General features: G+C 35.4%; 2 protein-coding genes and 1 long non-coding RNA gene across 5 annotated transcripts in view; 2 read left to right on the forward strand and 1 right to left on the reverse strand.

Moving 5' to 3' along the window:
- LOC107833884 (uncharacterized) overlaps positions 1-2886 on the reverse strand; it is a 20501-nt gene extending 17615 nt beyond the window's left edge. Inside the window, exon 1 of the long non-coding RNA XR_001659659.1 lies at positions 2812-2886. This is a non-coding gene — a long non-coding RNA (uncharacterized LOC107833884). The remainder of the gene's footprint in view (positions 1-2811) is intronic.
- The window catches only part of LOC103156318 (complement C3-like), a 22414-nt gene extending 12234 nt beyond the window's left edge, over positions 1-10180 (forward strand). The window contains exons 22-42 of one of the 3 annotated variants that reach the window (XM_016664267.1): positions 919-982; positions 1073-1162; positions 1318-1524; positions 1644-1719; positions 1831-1990; positions 2791-2886; positions 3098-3248; positions 3928-4013; positions 5762-5839; positions 5946-6101; positions 6190-6252; positions 6981-7062; positions 7154-7211; positions 7293-7383; positions 7498-7587; positions 7663-7765; positions 8028-8108; positions 8930-9022; positions 9121-9204; positions 9629-9773; positions 9930-10180. In XM_016664267.1, the coding sequence (XP_016519753.1) occupies positions 919-982; positions 1073-1162; positions 1318-1524; positions 1644-1719; positions 1831-1990; positions 2791-2886; positions 3098-3248; positions 3928-4013; positions 5762-5839; positions 5946-6101; positions 6190-6252; positions 6981-7062; positions 7154-7211; positions 7293-7383; positions 7498-7587; positions 7663-7765; positions 8028-8108; positions 8930-9022; positions 9121-9204; positions 9629-9773; positions 9930-10071 (2196 nt within the window). In that variant the 3' untranslated portion in view covers positions 10072-10180. The remainder of the gene's footprint in view (positions 1-918; positions 983-1072; positions 1163-1317; positions 1525-1643; positions 1720-1830; positions 1991-2790; positions 2887-3097; positions 3249-3927; positions 4014-5761; positions 5840-5945; positions 6102-6189; positions 6253-6980; positions 7063-7153; positions 7212-7292; positions 7384-7497; positions 7588-7662; positions 7766-8027; positions 8109-8929; positions 9023-9120; positions 9205-9628; positions 9774-9929) is intronic. The other 2 variants (XM_007578312.2, XM_007578313.2) reach the window with 2 other exon arrangements.
- LOC103156321 (complement C3-like) overlaps positions 1-13729 on the forward strand; it is a 26656-nt gene that overhangs the window by 7925 nt on the left and 5002 nt on the right. The window contains exons 3-5 of the mRNA XM_007578315.2: positions 12117-12213; positions 13060-13258; positions 13457-13619. Of these exons, the coding sequence (XP_007578377.2) occupies positions 12128-12213; positions 13060-13258; positions 13457-13619 (448 nt within the window). The 5' untranslated portion in view covers positions 12117-12127. The remainder of the gene's footprint in view (positions 1-12116; positions 12214-13059; positions 13259-13456; positions 13620-13729) is intronic.

Consider the following 13729-nt stretch of genomic DNA (forward strand, 5'->3'; position numbering starts at 1 on the left):
GCTGCTGGCTAGCTTGCACCCTGCTTTGTAGCTCTTGGCATGCTTTCTTCCTGCTGTCTCCTGCAGGGTATTTTGATGCAATGGTAGCATGGCGTGTGTCGAAGTGCCGCTATACATTAGACCATTTCAGCGATGCAATTTTGTCATTGCAAATTAGGCACATCGCAGAACCTGCTCTCCCCACAAAGGCGAATTCTTCAGTCCATTTGTCCTGAAATGTATGATACTCATCATCTTTTTTTCTTTTCGCCATCTTCTTTGTCAAAGGGTTAGCTTTGACCAGCTAATGACCAGGCAGACTGATTGAAAAGGGGGAGTTTAGCTGTTTACCCAGCAACAGCCAACGTAGGCTATTATCATCCAATTAAAATAATGGACAATTGCTCCTGCAGCCAATTGCAGCCCTTAACAGGGCATGAGCAGTGGAAAATTGATGGATGGATTAAAACAAGTGATAATATTTCATGTTTTATCTGAAAAGCCGAAATCTGCAAGCCAGATGCAATCATCAAAAAAGCCACACCTGGCTCGTGAGCCATAGGTTCCCGACCCCTGACTTAGATAGTCTCCAGGATCAAGGATCTCTCCTGCTGTTATATGGCACTGTAGAAGTCTATAGGAGAGCAGCTTGACCAAGCTCATGATAAGATCATGCAGACACATGATCTCATCTTCAGACACAACCTAAAGCACAAAAGGAGTGAGGAGCACATTATAAAATTTTCCATTACAGTCATCACCATTGTCACGTAGTAGTAACTTATGTGTATTAAAAAACGGGCTGGCCTGTTTGGATTTACTTAGATGTCATACATTTAGAGTTTTAGATTTTTCTAAAATGTTATGTTTTTGCTTTGACCTACCAGATTCATTGAATATGTTTATTGTTAATGTTTGTTCAAACTTTCTTTTTTTCAGCCTGACGGTGTACTGACCAAAATAGTTCAGAGTGTAACTTTAAATCCAGCTGTAAAAGGTCAAAGTATGTTTTTACATCATCAAGGCAAGATTTCAGTGATATACGGTTTTAGTTTTTTTCCTAACTAATTCAATTGTTCTTTTCTACTTTCAGGTGGAGCACAAGTGGAAATCCTGAACAGTAATATTTCCAGGAAAGATTTGGTACCAAACTCACCAACCAGCACATATGTTTCTGTGACTGGTGAGAGATGCTGTAACACCCACAAGAATAAAGCAAACAAAGCTGCTTGACAATCAACTATGAATTGATTTGGATTTCTTCCACCTTTCTGGAAGTTGGAATATTTAAATTTTTCATCTATACGTACATTTACTGATTTTATTTTGTGTGTGCAGGCAGAGAACAGGTTTCTGGACTTGTGGAGAATCCCATCAGTGGTAAATCCATGGGTACTCTGATCTACCAGCCCGCAGGCGCTGGTGAGGCGAACATGATCCAAATGACTCTGCCAGTCATTGCAACCATATATTTGGACAAAACCAATCAGTGGGAGGCTGTTGGTTTGAACAAACGTAACGAGGCTCTTCAGCACATAAGAACTGGTAAAGTCATTTAGATGTAAAGAGAAATGGATTTCACTTGAAATGTGTGCTCTTTTGATTGTTGACTAAATGAATGTGTGGATATTTGTGAATAGATTAATAATTTACTATCTGTTTAGGATACAACAACGAGCTAACGTATCGTAAAGGAGATGGCTCATTTGCTATGTGGGCTAATCATAGAAGTAGCACCTGGTAAGGCATTCAAGGGTCAACTATATTTTTTGCAGACAATACCTCACTTCTCAGTATTTCTTCTATATGCAGTTTGATGAACTAAACTATTAATGTTTTCTTCCCCACAAGGCTGACAGCATATGTGACCAAGGTGTTTTCTTTAGCTTACAACTTGATAGCAGTGCAAAATGAACACATCTGTGGTGCTGTGAAATATCTGATCCTCAACGCTCAGCAACCTGATGGCATGTTTAAAGAAGTTGGAAAAGTACACCATGGAGAGATGCAGGTTAGTGCACCACTACAGAGACCATATCCTGGAAGGACAGTTTATTTCTACTAACATGGTGGCAAATATTTAAGGAAATTGCATCTGTGAGTGGAACAACATAGTGAAAAATGTGAGTTGGGTCCATCAAAGCATTCCCAAATCTTCTTTTTTTAATGGCAAAGAAAAGAGTGGAGAAGATGGATTAGCTTGTTGTCAGTTAGGATCTTAGTTTCACAGAATATTTTAGGATCATTTTGGTGCCATTAATACCGGAGTGACCAGCGTAACCAAACTGACTCATGTAACAAAGGCTGATTTCTGTTTCTGCGCTCACAGCAGTGTGTGACCAAACTGTTGACCAGCCTGAGTCAAAAGTTGCATGATGAAGGCCTTTGTTAGTTAAATGATCAAATTGCTACATTTTTTTATGTCGTCTTTTTCTAAAAATCATACAACTCAATAAATGACAAGGAACAAGAGTCAACAGCAGAATAAGCTGCTTAGCACTAGCAGAGATGATATTTCATGTTTTAATGGGCTCAGCATTGGCTCTGCTGTACAACATGCAGCATCTAAAGTGAAATAAACAGTATGTATTTTTACAGTATTTACATTTGTTGTCAAGAAGCATAGTTACAAAAAATCTACCAACATAAATGCCTTTACCTCTTGTGCCATGTTTATTTCCACTATTAAAATATTATCTGCTATGAAACTGAGAATTCATTAATGAAACAAAACCCAGTGTTTCATTTATTGAACCATCATGATGAATATTTTTACCTGACATGTTGGTGTTTGCGTTTGTGCTCATTCAGGGTGATGTGCTTGGCACAGACTCAGATGCCTCCATGACGGCCTTCTGCCTGATTGCCCTGCAGGAATCACGCACAATATGTGGAGCAACTTTAAATGTGAGTGCCTCGACTCCTTCACACTGTTTTCTAATTCCATGTTTTCAACTTCTTCATTTAGTTCAAAACTGTTTGTACTAAAGGTTTGTCAAAACAACTCTGTGACAGTGAACAGAAGGGAATATTAAAGGTTTATGTCTTCACAATGATGTATCTCGATGGCTTCCCAACAAACCATTTCATTCCCATGTTCTCCTTTTCATTTCCCTAGAGTCTTCCATCCAGTATACCAAGAGCCGTCACCTACCTTGAGAGACGTCTCCCCAACCTCGCCAACCCTTATGCCGTCGCCATTACGTCATACGCTCTGGCCAATGAAAACAAACTTAACCGGGAAATCCTCTACAAGTTTGCTTCTCCTGGTATTTGCACTACACAAAAAAAATCTAAATAAGTTACACACACATATATATGTGTGTATGCATGCTGTGTCTTAGGGCCTGGGGCCCATAGGCAGAAGTGCTGTTTTGAGGGTTAGGTTTAGGACTAAGGTGTGAATTGAGCTTAAGTTATGATAGGCTTAGGATAAATTAATGAAAAATTAATGGAAGTCAAGGTGACAACTTTGTGAAGATAGGAAGACATACTTTTGTGTGTGTTTGGGTCAGGGCTGGCCCAAGGCATAAGAAAACTAAGCGGGTGCTTTTTGTTTTTTTTAACAATAATATATATTTGGTCATGTAGAACCCTAAGAGAAATTAATTTAATCAAAGTATCTCATGAATATGTGTATGTGTATTTCATCCTACGTCCAGTGCATACTAGTTTTTTGTTGTTGTTGCTTTTACTACCACTGGATGATACATGCATACAGGATGTAATGTAAACAGCTGTCAGAGATGCAATGAGCTTATAGGGGTGCAAATGATCTAATTGTCTGTTGATTGCAGAAATCCACATTATATTAGCAGAAATAGAGGGTCCAAATTTCCCTTTGGGCCCCATGGAGGCTTGGGTCGGCCCTGGTTTGGGTGGTTAGGTCTGTCTGGTAATTTATGTCAGAAATATTTCAAAACCTTTCAAAATGTTTCTGTTTTTCAGAGTTAAACCATTGGCCTATATCTGGAAAACAGACATTCACACAAGAGACGACAGGTTATGCTCTCTTGGCTCTGGTCAGAGCTCAGGTGAGAAATTGTTCCATAAATATAGAGCTATGGTGATTTTTTTTTATCATTACATTGAAATACAAAAAATTGAACATCAACTGGAGCAGCCCTGTTTTATAACATGAAAACAGAGTTGTTTTAATGTTTTTTGTTTTTTTTTAAATTAATAAATAGCTTTTTATGTGGGATTTTGCAGGCAATATCTTTTCACTGGTGGATAGCAGTGAGAGCCATTTCAGTTTGGATATTTAATGGAAAATTAGGAGAAATAATGCTTAAACTAGAGTATATTCCAAATAAACTTCTGAAATTTAAAATAACCTAAAATTGGTAACATTTTAATCACGTTGAGGGAGCCTTGTACCAAGATGTTGTGCTTAAGCTTATAACATCTGTGCATTGATCCCAAATATTTTCATTGAAATGAGACATCACATGCATTTCAGGGAAGAGCTGCATCTATGTGTTTATTAATGAAAATCAGATTAAATAATCAATCATTTGGCATTTGTGCTACTGGCTTTTGAAAAAAAAAAACTAGTTGGGGACAAAATAATTTTCAGAATTATTTAAAATAATTTAATCACTTTAAAAACATTAAGAACACAAAACATTTTATGGTTTTTGTTATGAATACCATTACTAATGTCAGTCCTCAATATACATAGCAGCTATTAACCCTTTCATGCATGAATTATGATCCTTTGTGTCAGGATTTTTCCCCATTTTTTTTTTATTTTCTTAAGGCATAAAAAAAGGTAGAAAAAAATTTGTAAAGAAAATTTTTTATTTAGATGATCAATTGTAATTTTCTCTAAATACAAAGTTGTTATTTGAAAAACACATCAGTAGTATTGTTCTTTAGGGCTTATCTGATGTTACAATATGTTTTGTTTCTTTTTTACCTGCAAGAGTCGTCTATAGTAGAAGGAGGGACCGGGTCAGTTGGCATGCTTTTTGTCTGTCGGCCATATTGGATTTAACTAAAATAACTTCTTGCATTTGCAGCTGATGGCCAGTAGTTGATAGAGTATTTTATGATGCATTAGTGTCCACTTCAGTGGTCTGTGTGCATTTATAACATAAAAATCCACAAGAAGCACAAGAAAATGACTTTTAGACAGCTGTCCACTGTAGTGACCACTATGCACGAAAGGGTTAGCCCTTTCGTGCATTTTCTGAGATTTTTATTTCTTTAGGTGGCACTTTTATGTCTTAAAATTTGTTTTTTCATTTGGTTTGCTTAAAAAAAATTGCTATATTTACAGTACATAAATAAATTAAACGAAATTAAAACAAAACCAAACAAAACCAAACATAGGAAATAAATTGCAATGTTTTCAGAAAGTGTATTGTAATTGGGAGTCAACAGAACAAAACATTCCCATTGGACACAGATTGCTGTACTTAGTTTAAAATGCATCTGAAAAAAATCAATGAGAAAATTAAAGAAAAATGAAAATTCCCTTGAAAAATAAAATAAATTAATTAAGCAGCCAGAAACATAATGTCTGGATCCAGGAAGGTTAACTAAAGTAACATTAAAATTAAAATATTTTTCTGCATTACTTTTTCATCCTGTGTGATTGTGGGTGAAGGGAGAACTGATGAAGATTATATTACCAGGACTAGGGGAACATTATTCTTGCATGAATTTAGCACAGTGAGTTCAGCATGGAAAAATCAAATAAGTGGGGAGAAAAGGCATTGAAATTACGCAGCATATATAGAGAAAGAACTGCTAGTTTCTTTTTCTTTCATTATAGCACTTTGAAGACGCACGGCCTATCGTTAGATGGTTTAACCAACAACAAAAAGTGGGTGGAGGCTATGGATCAACACAGGTAACTTCTAAACTTCTAGACTTTTTCTTAGGGAAATATCACTTTCCCTAGTTAAACTGGATTTTTTTCTTAATTCTTCTCATTTGTAATTTTTCTGTCTTCCCAGGCCACCATTATCGTGTACCAGGCCGTGGCAGAGTACTGGACCAGAGCTAAAGAACCAGAATACGATCTGAATGTTGACATCTTGTTGCCGGGCAGATCAAGGCCTAACAAGTTCAACTTTAACAGAGATAATCAGTTCGCCACAAGAACATCTAAAGTGAGATCACAACCTTCCTTCACATTTACAACATTTGAACTTTTTTATGATTTGCTTTTTCCTAAATTACAAGTTAAAATCTTGACAGGTTTCTTACATCAACCAGGATGTGAAAGTTACTGCTTCAGGAATTGGAGAAGCAACAGTGAAAGTAAGTAACTTTGTGTTATACTCCAGGCAAGTACTAAGATATTTTTTAGCAGTGTATGAGCTGTGAACCATTAACACTAAGCAAAAGCTTTCAGACACAAAGTATAAAAATAAAACAATATACCTTTCAACCTAATTCTATTCTCTCTGCATATTCCATCATATAAAATGTAATCAAATGAGACCGTCTCTTTTCAAGTATCAAAGATTTTTTGAAATACAACTACTTCTGGTTTGAAGAATTTTGATTACTTTTTACAAAATAATTCTGAGCTTTAAAATTTTGTTTGAATTGCACCTTTCAAAGTTTTTCAGAATATCTCTGTTTCAGCTCAGGTACTTTTGATGTGGAAAATCTGAATTTATATGCATATATGCTATACACTTTACTTATTCTAATAAATAATATGGAAAAAGACCAATCTCTGTTCTTTAGAAACAGGGAACAACAGTTGTTGTTCCAACAGGGTCACACTGATCCTCTGTGCGCATTTACAAAGGATTTTTTTAAAACCGTGTGATGGTTAATTGATATCTGAAGAGACATAAGCCAGCCTAAATTAATCACCTGCAGTCTGTTTACTTTTTGCCATGTTCAAATTATTGTTTAGATTCCAAATCTCATTGCAAATCAATTGAATTTTGGAAAATGGTTGCATTTTTGTCATTGGTTATTTTGCACATCAGGCACATTTAGACAGATCAATAATTTTACTCTCTCAATGTCAGATGGTGTCATTGTATTACACCATTCCTAAAGAAAAGGAAAGTGACTGCCAGAAGTTCAATCTCTCTGTGCAACTAATCCCAGGTAATTTTTAGACATTGCTGTTTTGTAACATCTCGCCATTTTATCTCTTCTTGTGATTTGCCCAAAAAGTTTATGCATATTTTATTCATAATTTCTTCAGAAATATCGGATGAGGATAGGAAGACATATAAACTTAAGATAGATGTTTTGTGAGTATTGTCCACACTTGAACTTTTGTTAAAAATAATTACCTGAAATGACGTAAGTTGCCCTGTGCATTCCACATACAGGTATAAGGACAGGGATCGAGACGCAACCATGTCAATCTTGGACATCGGCCTTCTGACTGGCTTCACTGTTGACACGCAGGATCTGGACTTGGTGACAGATTGAGATACATGAACATAGAAGAGTTTTAACATTCAGTGTTGGACGTTTTTGATATTCTGTTTTAAAGTTTATTAGATGATTGAGGCCACATGTTTGTTTCTGCAGTTGTCTACAGGACGCGCCCGCACCATTGCAAGGTATGAGATGAACACAGTTCTGTCTGAAAAAGGCTCACTCATCATCTATCTGGACAAGGTAATAATTCACCTTTCTGTTGAGTTTTCTCCTCATTTGTTAGTTGCTCCATCATAAATGTAAATCTCTTACCAGGTTTCACACACACGGCCAGAGGAGATCAGCTTTAGGATCCATCAGACATTAAAAGTTGGCGTCTTACAACCAGCAGCCGTGTCTGTCTATGAGTACTACGACCGTAAGTTTTAGCGGGATGGGCTTTAAGACTTTTGTGTGAAACGGTTTTCATTCCATTTCACATATGTATTAATGACTAATAGACTTTTATTAGACACTTCTTCATGTCTAATAGACCATAACAAATAGAGAGCAGTTGTTTAAAAGATTTTTAGAAATCAAAAAATATAGAATATAATGGATCGAATAAAGTGCCTTGTATTTTTATTTTAGATTTTTTAATAGGGATTGAGATATTAAAATAATTTTGTTTCCCATTTTAGAAGCACCATGTGTGAAACTTTACCATCCAGAGAGACAGAATGGAAAGCTCTGTAAAAGTTATGAATGCATCTGTGTAGAAGGTAAGAAAAAAACTGAGTCCAATTGTCTTAATTTAAATTACAAATTAAACATTTGTTTTTCTGCATTCCAATTTGTCCAAATTAATTAACTTATGTAATAATATACAAATTAGACTTAAGACTGCAATGAAATTAAGTGAGAGACTGAACATAATCTGCAAGATGACCAGTATATGCACACAAAGTCCCTTTCTAGAGACTCGTCTAATGAATTAGACTATTATTCAAATGTTGATGTTTTTCAGTAACTCAATTCATTAAGTGAAACCCATTATATAGATTAATGACACAGACTGACACAATTTAACAAAGAATGTTAAGTAGTTTGTTTTTGTCTGTTATAATAATTTTTTCTCTTGCAGCTAATGGAAACAGGACATTTAGGATTAGAATATTACATCAGACCAACAAAAACATTTTACGAACACAGAATTGTGGGCTGAATGAAAAAAAAAATGCTGTCTCTGTTCTACATCTAGCAACAATCTCCAATGGATCAATGATTAAGTTTGCAAGACATTTTTTTTTTATTTCAAGTAAAAGAGCCATGCTAAAATCATATAAGACCTTGTAACGGAAAGCGCTATGGTCTGATGACACCAAAAATTTACTCTTGACAAAAATTTATTAATTATTAGTTTAAGATTTAACACATGTATGTACCTTAAATCTTAAACTAATAATTAATAAATTTTAAACACATGTATGTACCTTTCTAAATGTTTTCTTTTCTTCAAGCAGATTTATTTTTTAGTTGCATTTCAATAAAACCTGCCATTTTAACAAGTGTTTGTACACTTGCATCTCTTATAATGTTTCAGAGAGATGCAACATGCAGAAGCGCTACAGACACAACACTGAGGAGCGCATAGCTAAGATTTGCGAGAACACAGAGACCAGCAAAACAGATTTTGGTAAGAAACAGCAAGTGGGCCAGAAGTAGCCAAAATTCCTACCCAACGAAAATACAGCAAGTTTGATTATTCATAACGACCACATTGTCTGCACACAGCATACAAAGCTACAGTGGAAGAAACTGATTTTGAGTCGTCTGCAGACTTTTACATAATGCGCATTGTCGAGGTTATTAAAGAAGGTGGGTACCTATATTTTCATAACTTTAAATCATTCCTAGATGGAAGTGGTGACAGTCGCATGAAATATTTATAGACACCGTCTCTGATTATGTCTTTTGTTAAACCTGTTTTTGTGTTGTAAGGAGATGTAGCTTGTTTGTGTAAAAACCTACTAATTTAAATGTTACTGTAGTGCAGTGTCATCTGTTATTGTGATTGTTTTTCATTCTTTTGTACCTTGTTCTACTAACATTTAGAATTTGAGCTTATTTGAGTGTTTTTGCTTGGATACAGAGATTTAAAAGGCTTAAAGGGTAATAGGTTAGCTATTGAGTCACTTACAGTGAAAAAGCAGCACATTTCACTTACAGTAATGCCATATTGTCTAAAAATGTGCTTCTTTTTCTTTCTCCTTTTTTGTTTTTATCTGCTTTTGAACCACAGGACCAATTGATGCAGATGCTGTTGGTAAACTGCGCACGTTTTTCAGTCGTCGGTACTGCAGAGAAGCATTAAATGTGGAAAAAGGCAAAACCTACCTGATCATGGGATCATCCAATGACATTTCTGGAAATAACCAGACGCAAATGTGGGTTTCTGAACATTAGGGGATAGTCCTTTATAAACATCCTCTAATTTGCAGCCGCTCATAAGTCATTGCCAGTTTATTCATATTTGTACCAGCAATCCACAGAGAGCTGGGCAACTCACCATTCCACGTATTTCTGTTCTTGTCCCTGTTTAGATTTCAGTATGAGCTCGGGGAGAAGACCTGGATCGAGTACTGGCCCTCAGAAGCAGAGTGCCGTCTTAATGACTACCAACCAACCTGCATGGGTTTCGAGGAGATGGCCGATCAGTACGCCATTTTTGGATGTCAGCAGTAACTGAACTCAAGGAAATAACTGTCCAATTTTAAATAGGCTTAATTTTGCAGTTTTTTTTTTACATCTGCTGATTGTATTATTAAAAATTTCTTGGGTGTCTCATCTTTAATTATTGTCTGGAATTGAAACTGTTTTCCCCATCTTTCTCTGTTTCAGCTCTCATTATATACAAAAAATTCTATACTCCCTTAAACACCTTCTTTAAATATTTGTGGGTCTTTTTCAAAGTGAGGTGATGTGAAGCTGTTAGTAGGAATAGTTGTCTAAAGTATGAAAGAACATGTCATGTCACTGGGTGCTCCGGAAATTAAACAGATCCTATAGTGATTCAGACACACAGTCTGTTTTAGCTTTAGTTTTAGCTATTTAAATCCACTCAGAATAAACATGTCACAATTCACTTTGCTACAGTGCTTTGTTAGGGTCTTGGCGTATTTACTCTGATTGAGTCTGCCAGCTGTATCGCTCTACCAAAATAGCTGTGACTCGCTAGTCCACTGGATTTTACAACCTGCTGAGTCACAAAATCAAATGTTGAGAAAACGGGTACAGCTCACACATAAATACCCCTTTTACTACTGGAAAGGGAGTTTTTACAGATAACTTCACATTCAAATTAACCATTTAATATAAACAGCCCAGCGTTTCCCAACCCTGAACCAGATGATTTATGTTCAGCAAAACTTTGTTAATCAGCCATCAGTTGAAATTCGGCGTGCTGAAGCAGGGCCACTGTGGCTCCGAGATGAGGCTTGGGAAACATTGGTTTAACACAAAGAACCTTCTTGAGTATTACAGAGCAAAAGTATTATTCAACAATTGCAAAACGACAATTTTGTCAAGTTGTTTTATTATTTTACCACCTCAATAATTCGGGTACATAATAGATACACATTTGGACAAGTATTTCATAACAATTCCTAGAAATAAAAAAATGAAAACATCAAATAAGAGATGTAGGTGAACTGATTGCCTGGATTAAAAGATAAGCTAGAAAAGTAGTATTGTAGATGTGTAAATTTGAACAAATATATGGAAAATGTTTGAAATCAATTCCCATAATTATTTAGATTGATTAGTCTAAATTGGGTACATTTGTTCTGGTCATATTGTCTTTATTTGTTGGTGTTTTCAAAGATCAAAGTTCAAGTAGCTGGTGAAGCAAACTAAGTAAAAACTGAACAAAAGAAGTACACATTCTGAGGAAATGATGCCTAACCCTGACAATGATTAAATAACCGAATATATCGACCAGCAAAGAAATGTGGAAAAAAACGAGAAACGCATAAAGCCTGACAGTTTAATTATCTAACGACATATTTCCTGTTTTGTTTGCTTTTACATAAATATTGCAACTTTTTCACCAATACATGTCTGACAGCTTTAGTTGCTACTTCACCTTATAAATGTAAATATAAACATATCAACAAATGTCTAGCTTATCATATTAATCCTTTTTCTTTAAAGGTGCAGTGCATCTGTGGGCAGCACAATCCCCTGCACACACAGATTCCCACCTCAATCTATAACCAGGCAAATCGTACAAAAGATCTTATAAAAAAATTATTTTAAAAAACCCCTCAGATTTCAAAGAATCAGGAATCAGTGTGATAAGTGAAGCCCAGGCTTCACTTATCTCAATCTAAGGTAAATCTAATGCTGAAAAAGATATAAATTAAAAATACTATGTACTTTTGGCGAGTTAATTTTAAAGAATACATATTTTTAAAAATCTTAAATTCTGTCTTAAAGAATCTATTCAGTGCCGTGCAATCATGTTGTGTTTTGGCCCGTCAATGTAGAAGATCAAAGCACTCCAGTGTTCTTAATATACATAAATCAATTACACTGTAAAATAGCCCGTTGTTTAGTTTGTCTAACAGAGTGCCTTTTTACAGTGATCATTACTTGCTTCACCATTTGACAAATTATGAAAGTCCCACTGCGTAAGCTGGTTAACTGTCTTTCAATTGGAGAAAGTAAAAGAGGCAGGAAGAGGATCCTGTTGCCTGAGGATAAAAGACAGGCACACCAGCGATCTGTAGCCACAGCAGAGATGGGATCAATGATGGGAATCTCTGCTCTCCAGCTTCTGCTGGTAGCTTTTTCCTGTCTGACTTCTCAGTCGAGTGCATTTCCTTTGTAAGTGTATCTGGAAAACCTTTTCTTTTTTTCTATAATTGATACTTGTTGCCTTTAAATTAAATGAGCCAACATCTCATTCAAGTTATGATCCTCAATGCGCGATAGTAAATCAGGGATGATCTTTCTTATTCTGCTCTTGATTTGATTCTTCGCTGCAGTTAATAATGTATTCATTGTCTCAGAGCCTGTTTATTTTAGAATTTGTTTTGCTTTAGTTCATGACAAAACATAGTGGATGTGTGCTTTTGCCAAATGCAACGTCTTATCCCAACAGTGTTACGTCTGCGTAATTTGTATTGTCATTGCAATAGCATTGAAACAAACATGCTTTAAAAACAGCAAAATTTAAACATTTGCTACAGTAACCAAATTAAAACTTTGCATAAAACAAAAAAAGTGATTTTTAATTATTGAATATTAAAAGTGCTGCTTAAACTTTGATTCCATCGTTGTGTCACTCAGATCAAAGTACTGTTTGCACAAAATGCCAGTTAATTATCTGCCTATCTCAGGCTTTATTTGGTTCCATGAACCAGACAAAGCAAATAAAGCAACGGACCAAGTCCAGAACTAACTTTTCATCGTTCTACCGTTAGATAAGTCCAGATAATGTTCATTCCTGAAATGCTGAAGGTTGAACATTTCACTCTATTTTACCTTTCATTTGGGGTAAAACTCAATTTAGATTTGGTTTTAGCCTCTTATGGAAAGTGTTTTCTTCTAAATTGGAAAATAGTTGTTGGATCTGTTCAACAGGAATGAAATAATTAATTTACATATAAAAATATTTTTTCTTTATATGTAGTTTATTCTACAACTTATACCTTCTTTTTTTCTCAACAGGAAAGTTTTGTCCGCCCCCAACTTGTTGCGAGTTGGTGCGGCAGAAAACATATTTGTGGAAATTCAAGACTGCGCATCTGAAGAAGAGGTTTCTGTTGAAATTGCTGCATGGAGCTTTCCAGGAAAAACAAAAAAATTAGCATCAACACGTGTGAGGCTTACAAAAGAAGGACATTTCCAGAATCTTGGAAGAATAACGGTAAAATCATGTCAAGACCCATTTTTGTTACAAAGTGTTTCACAGTTAACATTCATGTTAGTATAAAAAATAGACATTTTCTTTTTATATATACTAATGTATATATTTCATAATTCTGTACTATTATTATACTTATCCTTGAGACGATTTTAAAAAATTATTTAACTTTTAAATAACCGGGTTACTGTTGTTTCTCAGATCCCTGCTGATGAGTTCGAAATCAACCCAAAAAGAAAGCACTATGTTTACCTTCAAGCAAACTTTGGCGACAGTTTGCTGGAGAAAGTTGCGTTGGTTTCTTTTGAGCCTGGTTATATTTTCATCCAAACTGACAAAACTATCTACACCCCTAACAGCAATGGTAAATATGGCTTGTGGAGTATGTCTTTTGATCCCCATTTTTCATACCATGGTTCACTTCCAAAGATGCTTATAAATTACTGGAGGAGTTCTTTAAAAAAAAAAAAAAAA

This window comes from Poecilia formosa, unplaced genomic scaffold (assembly GCF_000485575.1).
Source record: "Poecilia formosa unplaced genomic scaffold, Poecilia_formosa-5.1.2 Scaffold474, whole genome shotgun sequence".
Classification (NCBI taxonomy): Eukaryota; Metazoa; Chordata; class Actinopteri; order Cyprinodontiformes; family Poeciliidae; genus Poecilia; species Poecilia formosa.